Here is a 16,814-nt window from a genome sequence, read left to right as displayed (position 1 = left end):
CCCCCCCCCCCCGCTCTCTTTCTCAAAATAAATAAACTTAAAAGAAAGAGAGAGACAGGGAGAGCGCCAGGCCCCACTACCAGAAGAATATTACTCAAAACAACTTTGGAAGTCCAGTTTAACATCCAGGGGAAGATGATTCGTCTTCTTTACTAAGACCTCATCGGTCTAAGGCAGCAGTTTCCTACCCATATCTGCCATGCAACTTCCTAATTCCCTACTATGGTCGTTGAAAACAGTCCTCTGGGGCTCATGTATTTTTGGTTTTTTTCACACTAATTACCCAGCAGCCTAGGCCTGTCCGGGGAAGAAGGAAAGTGCCTAGAAAAACTAGAGGTTAGGACCGCGTTGTCTTGACAGCCTCTCTTGGCCCCTCCCCCAGCCACCACCGGAGACAACTCCGGGGCCCCACAGCTCCAAACGCCACACTACCGGCTCCACATGTAAACATCGCCCTTTTCTTCCCTGCCCGTCCACAACTTCCTTCTCCCGGCCAGGCTTTGAGGGAGCGCAGTGAAATAGGGACGAGACCACATACCCTCCGAAGTGAGGCGAGAGAAGGGCTTAAGCAACTCCGCGAAGCTAAGATGATTGAGACGAGTGAGTCGCTCGGCTTCGTCGCTGCACAGCGCGGCGACACAGGGGACGAAGGAGTCCGGGATTAGCTCCTGCACTGATTGTACACACTGGGCCATCGCCGCGGCACGAGAGGCGGCGGCGCCNCCCGCCGGCCTAACCCGGCCGGGCGGGGCCCCACACCGAAGCCTTGAGTCCAACAGAAGGAAGAGACGCCGCTGCCTCGGCTCCCAGGCACACACCACGGGCCCCTCCCCGGCACCGCCGCTCCTCAGGGCTCGTCCCGGCGTCCTCGCATTCCACCCTGATAGGTGGAGACGCCGACAATCGCCAGTTAGTCCTCCCGACGGCAAAACCTTGGTCACTGCTCGACCGGAACCGCCATGTTGAGGCCGAACCCTGACCCACCGGCAGTACCCGTCCCAGCAGGCCCCGCGCCCGCCCCTCACGTGACGTTATTAAAGGAGGCGAGGGGGCGGGGGAAAAGAACAGAGGAGAGGGAAGTGAAGAGCGACGGAGGCCGGTTGGGAAGCTGGCGCCGGAAGTGGTGCGATGGGTGGGCCCCTACGGAATGAGGCGGGGCTCCAAGCGCGGTGGGCGGAGCCACGCAGGAGACGCGCTACCGTAGGCTTGGGTCCCACCAGGCCTGTGGCAAAGCCGTGCGAAGTGCAGGGGCTGACCCTGTGAGTCTGCGTTCGAGATCCGTGCTGTCACAGTGGTGCGGGAGCTCCCTCGCCTTCCACGCCGGCCGGGCCTGTTTGGAGCCCCAAAGGCTCTCCCTAGAAACAGTAGGCAAATAATGTGGCTGTTCAGCCTGCTTCCCACGCTCCCCGTAGAGCAGCAAGGGACACCTGCTCACGGAAGAGTGTGCTGCCCGCGCGGTGTGTGCCTGTTTCCCGTGGCGCTGGTCTGAGCAAACCTTGTATCGTTTAAATACAACCAGGCTTTTAGAAACGGACTATCACTAACGTGGACTCAACCAGTGAGCAGAAATGGGTGCTCTTGTGGGTGCTGGAATTAACACACGTGTAAGGGAAAACTGGGATTACTGTATGTTTATAGGTCTCAGGCAAAGGGTATGCTTGTAAACATCTGAGTCTTCCGCCGCCACGTTCTTTTTTCAGTATGCTAGGATGTTTTCTTCATAGTGATGGAATTGCGGGAAGCCAGTAATTCCTTACCAAATGCAGTCCTAGTCTGGCTTCCGTTCTTAGCTTGCCTTTTTAGAGATTGTTCCGTTACATAAGTAGAGGTGAATGAAAGGGGTTTTACTATAGTGTCACTCAGTTGTTTGAATTCCTTCTGAATTATATGCCAAAAATATAAGGCAAGGAAAACTACAATGCTCTATCATGGTTTATGGTGCATTGATTTAAAGGAGGCTTCCCCAACACCAGTATCTCAAACTGTCGATTTGGTTGACACCCTGAGGTTTTTACCTGGGTAAAACCTCACCTTGGTAATGATTTTTGCTAGGCAAGAGGTATGCCTTTCTCCTGTAAATTGATGGGAGGTAGGAAAAGACAACAGGACATAATGACATGACAGCTTAGCCACAAATCAATTTAGAAAAGGTAACATGCAAGTTGAAGATCTGGAAATTCATTTCTTTAAAACTGTGCCTGATACATCTTCTTGTATCCCCAGGAGTACAGGTCCCCTTCTGAATACCTTGGATCTCAATCCCTTATGTGAGAATCCCATACAAGTGAGTATGACTCAAGGTATACATTTTCTTGGCAACAGAGCTCCTCAATGCAAGCATAATACTTTATTCAGTACTCAAAGTAAAAATTAAAAATGCAATGTATTGTTTACACTAAAATTAAAACAAGTTGTATTAGCCTCTCTAAGGACTCTTTTATTTTTTTAACATTTTTAAAGTTTATTTATTTATTTTGAGAGAGAAAGAGAATGAGTAGAGGAGGGACAGAGAGAGAGAATCCCAAGCCAAGCAGGCTCTGCAACAGCAGCTCAGAGCCCAACACAGGGCTTGAGCCCATGAACCTGGAGATCATGACCTGAGCTGAAACCACAAGTCAGACACTTAAGCAACTGAGCCACCCAGGCATCTCTGAGAAGGACTTTCAAGAGTATTTTAGCCTAAATGAGTATTTTGAGATATTCACATTCCATGAAATTCAACCCTTTAAAGTGTACATTTCAGTGGCTTTTAGTATATTCAAAGTGGCACAACTGTTACTACTATCTAATTCCAGGACATTTCTATCACCCTAAAAAGAAGCTTAGTACACATTAGTAGACACCGTCTACGCCTATATCTTATCTAGCCCCTGACAATCACTAATCTACTTTCTGTCTCTATAAGATTTACCTATTCTGAACATTACATATAAATGGAATCATACAAGATGTGATTTTTTTTGTGTTTGACTTCCTTCACTTAGCATAATGTCTTCAAGGTTTGTCTATGTTATAGCATATTATCAGTACTTCATTCCTTTTTATGGCTCAACCTAAATAGATTTTTTTCTTATGCACTGACTTTACAATCTATCACTACATCCACACAGTGGGTGAGTAATTCACTGTAAAAATCTATTTCTTTCTTAATCTATCCTGATCTTCTAAGGTGTTCATCTTTTAAGATGTCCTCATCTAAAGGTTAAAGCTGAGTCACTGACACACTTGCTTTCCAGGCTGCATGAATGGACAAAAGAGAATGGAAAAACACATGATTAATTGTTTAAGATCAATTGTATTAATGGCATTCAACAATTTCACTCACATACTACTGGCTTCAATGAGTCTCACAATCTCATGTATCTCCAACAGAGACTGCAAAATATAGGCTTCTGTTGCTAAATGAAGAGGAGGAGAGGGAATACAGGATGAAAGTCAAGGTGTCCACTACACTACATTATCGATTATTAATGAGATACCTGCAGAATGTATTTGTATGTAACTGAATGTATTGTATGGGGTCCAATATAACACACGTCTTTCATTTCTCTGATTACTCTGGACACTGGCCCTTTTTGTATCTCATGTCTTCTGGACTATTCACTGTGTCCAGGAAAAATGAGGTGCTACGATTGGCTAGGCTTTGGCCATGTGTCCAACCTCAAAGTCAAGAGGAGGGTATATCACTAAAAGAGAGGAAACTTGCTAGACAAAATGTTAACAATAACACAAATGAGGACCTGTTTTCCAGTTTAAATATGAGAACCATCTTCCTCTCTCCCCCAAATCAAAGAATGACGTAGAACTTCTCCTAAGCCAATGGGCTTATATTTTGGTATACTGTGTTATCAAACATTCATTGATTGTTTTATTTTGTATGTATGGTATTTCTGATCTTTTCTGATGGCTGGTAAAGTCAAATTTAAAGAACACAGACACCAGAGTCAGAGACGCCTGGGTTAAAAACCAGTTCTACCACTTGTGAATAGAAATAGTATCACCATTACTGGTCACTATCTACCAGGCATGATGCTTTATGTTCTCTACTACTTCTACTTATCGCACAAACCCTTAGAAGTACTTGCATCGCCAATTTTTAGATGTAGAAACTGAGGCACAGAACAGTTAATCAATTTGTCCAAATAATCAGCAATGGAATAAAGAACGGGACCAGCACAGTTTCACCTAGAGACTTGATCACTAGGATAAATTGCTTTTCCACATGTTTCCTTGGCTTTGAAAGCACCTACAGAAATTTTCATTTGCGACAATATACATAGTTTTAGCAAGAAATCTGTGGCTTTTAACAAGTCACTTATCCTTCCTGAACCTCACATTCTTAACTGTAAGCTTAGAAAGTCGAGACTAGAAGATTCCTTGTATTCTCACTGTGAAGATCTGAGAATCTATTATTCTTTCCACTATTATTAAATTCCATTGTGTCAACAGTAGATGGTGCTATTGAGTATTGGCTTTTAAAACCCAGTAAAAGCAGTGCTAATTGCTGGTACATAGTTCTCAACATCAGAGCATTGGAGGTCAAGGGATGCCCAGAGAATTCATACACAAAAAGTTTCTTTTTTTTCCTTTTACAGAAAGTTTCTTAACCTCAAAGATTTTACATTATGTTGCTTTAAAACTCTAGGGGGGAAAAAGATTTAAATATCTAACCCACATATTGGCCCATATTTTCTGTTTTATTTACTGCACTAGATCTTTTAAGATTATTTATTAACATTCTAAAACACATGACATCCATTTCCTAATTATTTTAAGGATGAATCATAACCACAATTTTATACTCCAAAGCTCATAATTCTATTTTATACTTATTACAGCTATTTATAAGTAATAAATATAAATCCATATATTTATATGCTCCATATAAATCTTCTCCAATTAAATCTGCAGGTAAAAATCTTTTGTGAATATTTTTTTCCTTTATGCTTCTAAAATAAGAGATTTTNGGTTGACCATCTGACTCTTGATTTCGGCTCAGGTCACGATCCCAGAATCGTGGGATAGAGCCCTGCATCAGGCTCCGCACTCAGTAGATTGGATTCTCTCTCTCTCTCTCCCTCTACCTCTCACCCCTGCTTGTGTACTCTCTCTCACTAAAATTTAAAAAAAATAATAATAAATAAATAAATAATAAGGGGTACCTGGTTGGTTCAGCCAAAGTGTCCAACTTTGGCTCAGGTCATGATCTCACAGTCCGAGGGGTCAAGCCCCATGTCCAGNTTTTTTTTTTTTTTTTTTAATGTTTGTTTGGAGCACCTAGGTGGCTCAGTGGGTTGACCATCTGACTCTTGATTTCGGCTCAGGTCACGATCCCAGAATCGTGGGATAGAGCCCTGCATCAGGCTCCGCACTCAGTAGATTGGATTCTCTCTCTCTCTCTGCCCCTCCCCTACTCACATGCACTCTGTCTCTCTCAAACACAAACATTAAAAAAGATAATAATAATTTAAATGCCTGCTTTTAAGTTATAAATACTTCTCCAACTGGAAAAAAATGTAGCAAAAATCCATAATATTTTGCCCAATGATGAAACATAAGCATTTACTTTAAAATCAGAATAAAACAAGGATGTTCATTATCACTGTTTCTATTCAGTATTTTTCTAGCTTCCTACAAAAGCAGCTAGAGAAGAAAAATAAGCAAAATTTATAGGCTTTCAAAAAGGAGAAAAAAGCTGTACCTATTTGGAAATGATGTAGTAGACTAAACATACAGTGTGCCTTCATCATATTCATGTGGCTGTCCATCTTTTCAGTTGCCATCTTACAAGTGGAAGGCAGAACTCATATTTTCAGCTCTTAGAGTTAAGGCATCATCATTTGACTTGGGTTTGGTCAGCTAGGCGTATACTTGCAAGAATCCTATCTGAAAGTGAATTACATGAGAAGATATGCTTTTGGAGAACTTTAATTTCTGCTCTCCTTGCTAGTGGCAGAGGCACCACAAAGATGTTGACTCTACCAAAATTAATCTACAGATTCAATGCAATTTCAATAAAAATACCCAAAGAGATTTTATGAAATTGACAAACTAATCCGAAAATCGACATTTAAGATCAGAAGTCTAAGAATAGATAATTTTGAAGACAAATTCCAAAGGATTTACTCTACCAGAAAGCCAGACATACCAAGGTCATAATAAGGTTATTAAAAGACAGCTATAGACAGTTAGGCCAATGGAATAGAATAGAGAGCTGCAGGATAGATTAACTTGAAACATAAAGCAATACAGAAAGGATGGATTATTCAATAAATGGTGCTTTAATAATTGGTTATCTCTTTGGAACAAAAATCCAATTAATTAAAAATAACAGTTTAGGTAGGGGCACCTGGATGGGTCAGTCGGTTAAGCGTCCCACTTTAGCTCAGGTCATGATCTCGTGGTCCGTGTGTTCGAGCCCTGCGTCAGGCTCTGTGTTGACAGCTCAGAGCCTGGAGCCTACTTCAGATCTGTATGTCTCCCTCTCTCTCTGCCTTTCCCCCACTCACACTGTATCTCTCTCTGTCTCTCAAAAATGAGTAAATGTTAAAAAAAATCTTAATGTTTTATTTATTTCTGAGAGAGAGAGAGGGAAGGAGAGGGGGAGAGAGAGAGAGAGAGAGAGAACGAACATGAGCAGGGGAGGGTCAGAGAGAGAGGGAGACACAATCTGAAACGGGCTCCAGGCTCTGAGCTGTCAACACAGAGCCTGACGCGGGGCTCAAACCCACAAACCGTGAGATCATGACCTGAGCCGAAGTCAGATGCCTAACTGACTGAACCACCCAGGTGCCCCTAAAATTTTTTTTAAAAACAATTTAGGTAGAGTAAAGATGCAAATATGCCAATTCATTTATTCCTCATAACAACCCAATGAAATAGATACTATTAATATCATCTCATTTTATAAATGAAGAAACTGAGTCAAAAGAGGTTAATTAAATTGTTTCAAAGCCATTAAGTAGAAGAGCTGTGATCTGAAGTTAGGTAATCTGCCTCTTGAATCCATTTTAAAATGCTGTATCCTAAAGCACTATGTTGCCTCCCTTTCGGACAGAGGGAGAGATCTCTTAAACAGGATTCCAAAAGTACATATCCTGACAGAAAATATTGATAATTAAATTTGAGATCCTCTTTTCATCAAAAGACCACAAAGATAGCAGAAATAGAAGCTACAGATGTGAAAAGATATATACCTACCTAAAGAATTATGATTAATAAGGAAAAGGGGAAACAATACAATACAATGGAAAAAGAGACTAGTGACAGAAAGTCATTTCACCAAAAAAGGAAACCTGAACTGTCAATAAGCATTTAAATATTCTCAAAGTTAAAAAAAATGGGCAAAGGATACAAATAGATGGTTCTCCAAAGAAAAATAATAAATAGGCAATAAGCACATGAGAAGATGTTCAATATCATTAACCATCAGGGAAGTGAAAATTAAAACCATAATAAAATACCACATCACACCCACTAGGATGGCTATAATCAAAAGAATAAAGAATAATAAGTGAGACAAGGATGTGGAGTAATTTGAGCCTTCCTGTACTGCTTAATGGTGGGAAGGTTAAAGGGGTGCAGCAGTTTGGAAAACACCTCGTTAAACATAGAATTTCTCAACTATTAAACATGGAGTTGCCAGGGTGCTTGGGTGGCTCAGTCAGTTAGGCGTCAGACTTTGGCTCAGGCCATGATCTTGTGGTTCCCAAGTCCAAGCCCCACACTCTTGGCTGTTCGCACCAAGCCTGCTTCAGGTCCTCTGCCCCTCTCCAGCTTGTGTTTTCTCTGTCTCAAAAATAAATAAACATCTTTTTAAAAAGTAAAAAAAAAAAAAAAAAAAAAAGACATAGAGTTACCATATGATTCAGCACTTTTACTCTTAGGAGAGATGAAAATATATGTCCACACAAAAACTTGTTATGTGAGCCTTCCTAATGATATTATTCATAGTAGCCAAAAAGTGGAAACAATCCAAATGTTCATCAATTGATGAACAAATAAGTAAATATATACCATGCAACAGAACATTACTCTTAATATTACTGACACATGTTACAACACGGATGAACCTTGAAAACATGCTGAGTGAAAGAAGCCAGTCATAAAGGACCACATATGATTCCATTTGTATGAATTATCCAGAATACATACATTCATAGAGATAGAAAATAGGTTAGGGCTGGGCGGAGGAGTGGCAGAGTTGGAAGCTTATCCCTAAGGGCTGCCAGGCTTATTTTGGGGTGATAAAAATATTCTAAAATAATTGTGATGATGATGCCTAACTCTGCCAATGTGTTAAAAAGCCACTGAATTGTATCATTTAAGTGGGTGAAATTGTTTGGTATGTGAATTATATCTCAATAAGCTTGTTACTTAAAAAGTGCAATTGCAATAATTTGCTATTAAAAAAGATCAGAGATGAGGAAACACATTACAATTTGGGTTGTAAAGTTTGATAACACCAAAACCATAAATGGAAAGAAATTCTAGTCATGGTTCTTCCACTGCCTAGCTCTAAGACCTTGGAACACTAGTCACTTAACCTTTGTAATCTCAAGAATCATCATCTGTAGCTTAAGGATTGTATGAATGCTAAGAATTTAGGATTTTAGGGTCTCCTGGGTGGCTCAGTTGGTTAAGCATCCGACTTCAGCTCAGGTCATGATCTCACAGTTTGTGGGTTCCAGCCCTGTGTCAGGCTCTGTGCTGACAGCTCAGAGCCTGGAACCTGCTTTGGATTCTGTGTCTTCCTCTATCTCTGCCCCTCCCTCCCACTCATGCCCTGCCTCTCTCTTTCTCAAAAATAATAAACATTAAAAAACTTTAAAAAAAAAAAAAAAAGAACTTATGATTCTAAACAATGGTTCTTAATTTTTAGGGTCACAAATCTCTTTGAGAAGTTGATGACATCAGCATTCTGGTAAAAATCATAGACAAAGCACTGTAAATTATTATTAATATTTAATATTGTTCTGCAGTTTTGGACAAATGAAATAGAAATAACTGGTATGAATATTGAAAAAAAAAAGCAGGCTCTTAATACACTTAAAAAACCCAGACAAATTTACTGAANGGCTCTACATACACTTGGAAAACCCAGACAAATTTACTGAAAAAAAAATCATGAGAATTAATAAAAGGTATTCAACAAAGCATCCTAAATTCGTAAAATCAATAGCAATGAACAAGAATAACCTAATTAGAAAATACAGTTTAAAAAAAAATGTCACATTCAAATCTCTACTCCTGAATTAGAAGGCTATCTCAATCAATGAAAATTTCAGTTATGTTTCAAATATTGGGACTTTTTAGACATGTTTCCATTATTAATTCATAATTTTAAATTATTGAGAGTTGGTTTAAGGCTCAGATTATGATCTATCTTGATAAATGTTCTGTGTATGCTTGAAAAAAAAAAAGAGGTATTCTGCTCTTGTTGGAAGGATGTTCTCTAAATGTTAATTAGGTAAAATTGATTGTTCGTGATCTTCAAGCCTTCTATACTTTGCCTTGTACTCTTATATCTGTTATCTTATTAATATCTGTTTATTCTTTTTTAAGTTTTTTAAATGTTTATTTATTTTGAGAGCGAGAGCACTCAAGAGTGAGAAGCAGAGAGAGAGGGAGAGAGAGTATCCCAAGCAGGCTCAACACTATCAGTGCAGAGCCCGACGTGGGGCTCAGTCTCACAACCATGAGATCCTGACGTAAGCCAAAGTCAAGAGTCAAGCACTTAACCTACTGAGCCACCCAGGCACTCCTATTATTGGTTTATTCTTAGGACTGCTGTAACAAAAATTGCCACAGAGTGGCTTAAAATAAGAGAAAATTATTTACTGACAGCTTTGGAATCTACAAGTCCAAAATCAAGGTGTCAACCTAGAAAATAGACATTTTAAAAGATACATTCTTCAATAGCAATTAAATATCTGACCTGATTGGGATATATATACAATATATATTTGTATGTATGGTATACATGTAAGTTTTAAAACACAAAAGTATTTTGTGAAGAAAATTATAAAACTTTATTGAAAAATTAAATAACTTTTTTGAAAAACTAAAAAAATTAAAAGAATACTTAAGTAAATAGATACACTTTGTTTATGGACTCAACACTGTAAGAATAGCAGTTCTTCCCAAATTAATCTGTAAATTCAATTCTAAATTTAATAATATGAGGAATCAGGGGCAACTGAGTGGCTCAGTCAACTAAGCATCTGACTCTTGATTTTGGCGCAGGTCATGATCTTCTAGTTCGTGAGCTTTAGCCCTGCGTTGGGCTCTATGCTGTCTCTCTCCAGATAAATAAATAAACTTTAAAAAAAAAGAATGTGAGGAATTATAAAAAAAGAAATAAGTAAATTTTACTATTTCAAAATTTAAAACTATTATTTACAAAAAACGATATTCAGAAAATAACAAAACATGAAGAAAGATTATCATAAATGTAACAAAAATAAAATGTTTTTCATATACAGTTTCCTTTCTATGAGAAACGTATTTGCTTTTTGTTATATTTATGATAAATCTTTCCTCCTATCTTTTTGTTCTTATGCATCTGTGAAATCAGTCCCACGTCTTTTCATCTTCAGTTATTGCCTGACTTTACTGTTTCAGTATCACCTCAATTTTTCAATAGCCCATTAATTGCTCTTTCAGCCTTCAATGCCATTCTTCAGAGTGAACTCTAAAATGCATATCTAAACATGTTATTCACTTCCAAAAATTTTTTCAGTGATTTTCCATAGCCCAAATCCCTAACATGACATATTAGGATATATTATGACCTGGCCTTTGTCCTCTCCCCAGTCTCTTGGTCCTCAAATGCATTCTGCTCAAATTTCACCTTCTCGTGAGAGAATTCTCTTCCAAGTTTAGCAGTATCGTATACTACTACCTGTCTCACAGCATACCTTAATATAGAATATATCTCATTGTAATATAATAATTTGTTTTCTTATTTGTTCCGCCATCTAAATTTTGAGATTTTTTCAGAGCAAGTACATAGTAGGCACTCATTTCATCACCCGTATAAGATAAATGAAAGAAGGATATAAAGAGAGAAATCATAGAAGTTTTACTTGGCAGCTCTATAAATTAACGTCCCACTTATGAAAACCAATTTAGTGACATGTATCAAGAGCTACGGAGATGTTCATAGTACTGCCCGAAGTGGTATAGAACAAGGCCAACAATCCTATAATAATATCTTAACTGTTAAAACTTGAAACCATATAGGCTGCTCTCCATGGTTCTGAACTATACTTGACCATCTAGACACAAGTCTAGTTCACTAATATCTCCTGTGTAATCTTTCCCCAGAGATGTGAAGCAGAATAGGGAAGAGAGGGTAATTAGAAAGAAATGTAAAATACAGAGGAAGAGAGATTATTTCAAAGGCATAATCACTTAGAGATTCAGGTAGAAAGAAGAGATTCATTTTGAGATTATTTTCAAGTAATTTCAGCTGCAAAATTCTATAGCAAAGGAATCAATAGAGTGAAAATGCAACACACAAGATGGGAGAACATATTTTCAAACCATATATGTAGTATATCCTACAACTCAATAGCAAAGAAACTAATAACCGATAAAATGGGCCAAGGACATGAATAGACATTTCTCAAAAAATATATAAATGATCAACAGAAATATGAAAAAAATGCTGAATGTTACAAATCATTAGAGAAATGCAAATTCAAACCAAAATGAGATAACACCTCACCCCTGTCAGGATGACTATTATCAGAAAAACAAAAGACAAGTGTTGACAAGGATATGAAGAAGTTGGAGCTCTGTACATTGTTGGTGGGAATGCAAAATGGTGCTGCTACTATGGAAGACAGTATAGAAGTTCCTCAAAATTTTAAAAACAATTATAACATGATCCAACAATCCCTCTTCTGAAAAATTATACAAAAAAAAAATAAAATTGGGGTCTTGAAGACATGTTAGCATACTAAAGTTCCACACAGCACTATTCATAATAGCCAAATGTGGAAACAAACTATTTGTCCATTCACTGATGAATGAAAAAAGAAAATGTGGCATATACATACATACAGTGATATATATATATACAGTAGAATATAATTCAGTCTTAAAAAGAAGAAGATCCACAGCAACATGGATGAATCTTGGGGATGTTTTGCTAAATGATATAAGCTCACCACAGAATGACAAAAACTGCATGATCTCTCTTACAAGAAGAATCTAAAAATTCACAGAAGCAAAGCGTGAAGTGGTGGTTGACAGGGGCTGAAGGAAGGAGGAAGTGGAAAGTTACTGAATGAGCATAAAGTCAGTCAAGCAAGATGAATATGCTCTAGAGATCTGCTGCACATATGGTCGTCAATTATATGTTTTACATTTAAAAATTTAAGAGGATAGATCTCATGTTAAATGTTCTTAAAATAAAATTTAATTTAAATATAAAATAAAAATGAAGTTGTTTGCCTAATAATATAACTTCAAAATATACAAAGCTAATATTTGAAGTATTAGGGGCAAAAACAGACAAATCTTTTTAATAGTTGATAAACAAGTAGAAAAGAGTCAGTAAGGCTATTTAATATTTGAATGACACATTTAACAAAATTGACCTAATCATTATATAAAATACAATCCAACAACTGTAGAATACACATAATTTTCAAATACACATGTAACAATTATTCAAATAAATCATAAATCAAGACTAATCAAATATTAAAGATTATAATCATAGAGAGTATGTTCTCTAACTGCAAAGAAACTAAGCTAGAAATGAATAACAGAGAGGTAACTAGTGAATCCACAAATGCATGGAAATTTCATACTTCTAAACAACTCTTGGGCAAATAAGAAATCGGAATGAAACTAGAAAAATTCTGAACTAAGTGCTAATGAAAACATATCATTTAAAGTTATGGAACTCAGTTAAAGTCGTGCTTAGAGGAAATCTAAGACTTAAATGTTTATGAATAAAAAGAAATGCTGTCAGTTAACTGTTTATGCATCCAACTAAAGAAGCTAAAAGAAAATTAACAAATCTAAAGGAAAAAAGAAGGAAATAATACAGATAAGATCAGAAATCAAAGAAATAGAAAACAAATAAAGATAATTCAACAAGGCAAAATACTTTTTCTTTGAAGTTTATATTAAACCCTTTTGCAAAATGTAATACAAAAAAAGGTAGAAGTTCCAAAGACAGGCATGAAAAAGAAGATAAAAAGATGCTTAAAGACATTAAAAGGATAATAAGAGAATGAACTATTTTATGTCAATATGTTTGAATATTTAGATGAAGCTAACAAATCCCTTACAAAAAGGGAACCAAAAAAATACCCAGAATATGTGAATAATACTATACTATTAAAGAAATTCCATCTATAACTAAAAAAAAAAAAATTCTCACAGAGCAAACTCCAGTCCCAAGGGGCATCATTAGCAAATTCTATCAAATATGTAAAAAAAAAAAAGTATCCTAAATTCTTCCAGATAAGTGAGAGAATACTTTCCAACTCATTTTACGTAATGACCATAACATTGGTATCAAAACCTAAGAGTAAATTATAAAAACAAGGAAATTATAGATTTACTCATAAACATAGGTGCAAATATTATAAATAAAATATTAACAAATTGAATTCATACAGATATACATGTTACATAATGACCAAGAGGTGTTTCTTCCAGGGAACATAAAATTCATTTAACATTTGAAAACCCAATCTTTGTAACCTACCACAATAACAAAACAAAAGAGAAATCCTTTAATAATTTCAATTGATGCCAAAAAGCATTTGGTAAAATTTAATATCCCTTCATATGAAAATACTTACTGATGCTAAAAATTCTCAGCAAATAAAGAAAATAATACAGTCTATCTGAAAAGAGGTATCTACAAAACTCATACAGTAAATACCTTTGATGATGAAATCTCTAAAGCCTTCCTGGGAAAAAGAAAAGGAAATTCACTATCACCACTTTTATTCAACAGTTTACTTGATGTAAACTATAGAATTAAACAAGAAAAACAAGTAAATATACAAAGAATGGAAAAAGATAAATCAGTCATTATTTACAGATGATGCAATTTGTACATGAAAATCAGAAAGAACTTTGTATCAACCAGTAGAATTAATAAATAATTTTAGCAAGGTCACTGGATATAAGGTCAGTATACATAAAAATCAGTTGTATTTCTATAAACTAGAAAAAACTACATAAAAAATCTTTAAAACAATGTAACTTAAAATTGCATCAAAATATATCAAATACCTAAGGAAAAAAATTAATGAAAAATATCCGTAAACTATATTCAGAAACAACAAAATATCATAGAGAAAAATTAAAGAATGCCCAAATAAATCAAGGTTGTGCTACCTTCATGGATTTGAGAACTCCATATTTTAAAGATGACAGTTCTTTCCATAACAAAGAATATTTGACGGGGAGGGAATAGAAAATTTAGTAAAACCAAGGCGCATGGGTGGCTCAGTCTGTTAAGCACCGACTTTGGCTCAGGTCATGATCCCACGGTTATGGGTTCGAGCCCCACAGGCTCTGTGCTGACAGCTAGCTCTGAGCCTGGAGCCTGTTTGAGATCCTGTGTCTCCCTCTCTCTGACCCTCCCCTGTTCATGCTGTTTCTTTCTCTCTCTCTCTCTCTCTCTCTCTGTGTCTCTCTCTCAGAAATAAATAAACAAAACATTAAAAATTTTTTAAGAAAACGAAAATTTAGTAAAACCAATTCTAAAATTTATATCAAAATCTAAAGAACTAAGAATAACAAATTCAATATTGAAGAAAGAGGACAAAATTGAGAATTTACACTATCAGATATCAAAAATTCTGTGGTTTTTTTATAGTTTATTGTCAAGTTGGTTTCCATACAACACCCAGTGCTCGTCCCAACAAGTGCCCTCCTCCATGCCCATCACCCCTCTTCCCCTCTCCCCCACCCCCATCAGCCCTCAGTTTGTTCTCAGCATTCAGGTCTCTCATGGTTTGCCTCCCTCCCTCTCCCCAACTATTTCTCCCCTTCTTCTCCCACTTTGTCCTCTGTTAACTTCCTCCTAATCCACCTATACATGCAAACATATGGTATCTGTCCTGCTCTGCCTGGCTTATTTCGCTCAGCATAACACCCTCAAAAATTATGTTTTAGTATAGGTATAAAAACAGCTTAGTATTGATTCAAATACAGCAAATTGATCAGTGGATCAGAAAACAAATTTCAAAAACAGACATCAAAAATCTATGCCAGATGCTCATACACTTAAATGTCTAAGAATAAAAACCTTTTAATTTATTTTGTTTTAAGTTTCTTTATTTTTTAGAGAGAGAGAAAGCTTGAGTGTGAGCAAGGGAGAGGCAGGGAAAGATAGAGAGAGAGAATCCCAAACAGGCTCTGTGCTGACAGCATCCCAATGTGGGGCTTGATCTCATGAACTGGGAGATTATGACTGGAGCCAAAATCAAGAGTCAGACGCCTAACCAACTGAGCCTCCCTGGTGCCCCAAAAATCTTTTTAAAATAACATAGGAAAATATGCCTAAGACTTCAGGATATGCAAAGATTTCCTAAACATAACATAAGACACATAATGAAAAAGATTGCTAAATTGGACTTGACTAAAATTACAATTTTTGTACAACAAATATACTATTAAGAGAGTGAAAATGCAAGCCACAGAATAGATGATATTCACAATATACAATATGACAAGAAAAATCTTATATCCAGAGTCTATTTGGAACTTCTACAAATCAGTAAGAAAGGCAGACACTGCAGTTTTTAAATAGGCAGATGATTTTTGAACAGATACTTAACAAAGGAGGACATCCAAATGCCTGACAAGCAAAGGAAAGGGTACTTCACATCTTTTGTCACACACCATAATGGCTAAACTTATGGCATGGCCAGTACTCAGTGTTCACAGTAATGTGGAGTAACTGGAATTCTCGTATTCTGTTATGGGAGTTTAAGTTGATTCAGTCCCATTGGCTTCAGCTGCTTTTTACATTTAGAATTATGGGAACCACTACTGGCCTGCTTATCTGGACCAGAACCCTCTCAGAAACACAAATTATATCTCATTTATCTAATAAAGCCAAGCCATACTTTAACAGACCCAGCAATTCCATTCAAATAGTTAACATATAGGCATATACGCTCCAAAAGATTTGGATAAGAAAGTTCATAGGAGTTTATTGATAATAACTCTAAACTGGAAGAACTCAAAATGACTATTGACAGTAGAGTGGATAAATTGGGGCATATTCATATGATAGAATATATACAAAAGGAATGAACCAATACTACATGTACAAAGACATCCTATATGATTCCACACTTGTGAAATAAAATAATAGGTAAAATTAACTATAATGACAGATGTCAGAAAAGTGGTAAACTTTGGTGGAGAAATATTGACTGGAAAGGGGCATGAGATAGGCTTCTGGAGTATTGGTAATGTTCTTGATCTTGATGTAGGGAGTGGTTGCATAGATATATTCACTTATAAGAGTTCAGTGATCTATAAACTTAAATGTGCATATTTTCCTTGATATTTTACAATTTTGATTTTCCAAATTTACCACCCCAAAGCATACCAAAGTGACGTAAGTTTTTTCCAACATTTTTCCTACAAGCTTTATAGTGTTTAGCTTTTATGTTGAGATTTTTAAAATTTATTTCTTTTCTTTTTTTATGTTTAGATTTATGATCTATTTCAAGTTAATTTTGTAAATGGTTTGAGGAAGAGTCAACACTGACTTTTTTTCATAAGGATATCAAGTTATTATAGCACCAATTGTTAAAGGT

The 16,814-nt window shown here is 36.7% G+C and overlaps 1 protein-coding gene and 1 long non-coding RNA gene across 2 annotated transcripts in view; one reads left to right on the top strand and one right to left on the bottom strand.

Moving 5' to 3' along the window:
• TRAPPC8 (trafficking protein particle complex subunit 8) overlaps positions 1–720 on the bottom strand; it is an 87,447-nt gene extending 86,727 nt beyond the window's left edge. Inside the window, exon 1 of the mRNA XM_077753832.1 lies at positions 539–720. Coding sequence (XP_077609958.1) covers positions 539–695 — 157 coding nt within the window. The 5' untranslated portion in view covers positions 696–720. The remainder of the gene's footprint in view (positions 1–538) is intronic.
• Positions 721–1,042: 322 nt separating this feature from the next.
• LOC144223124 (uncharacterized) overlaps positions 1,043–16,814 on the top strand; it is a 35,419-nt gene continuing 19,647 nt past the window's right edge. The window contains exons 1-2 of the long non-coding RNA XR_013332574.1: positions 1,043–1,558; positions 2,224–2,284. This is a non-coding gene — a long non-coding RNA (uncharacterized LOC144223124). The remainder of the gene's footprint in view (positions 1,559–2,223; positions 2,285–16,814) is intronic.

This window comes from Crocuta crocuta, unplaced genomic scaffold, assembly GCF_008692635.1.
Source record: "Crocuta crocuta isolate KB4526 unplaced genomic scaffold, BGI_CrCroc_1.0 scaffold231, whole genome shotgun sequence".
NCBI classification, from domain to species: domain Eukaryota; kingdom Metazoa; phylum Chordata; class Mammalia; order Carnivora; family Hyaenidae; genus Crocuta; species Crocuta crocuta.
The sequence above is the reverse complement of the archived record's forward strand: the minus strand, read 5'-3'. Positions and strand labels throughout refer to the sequence as shown.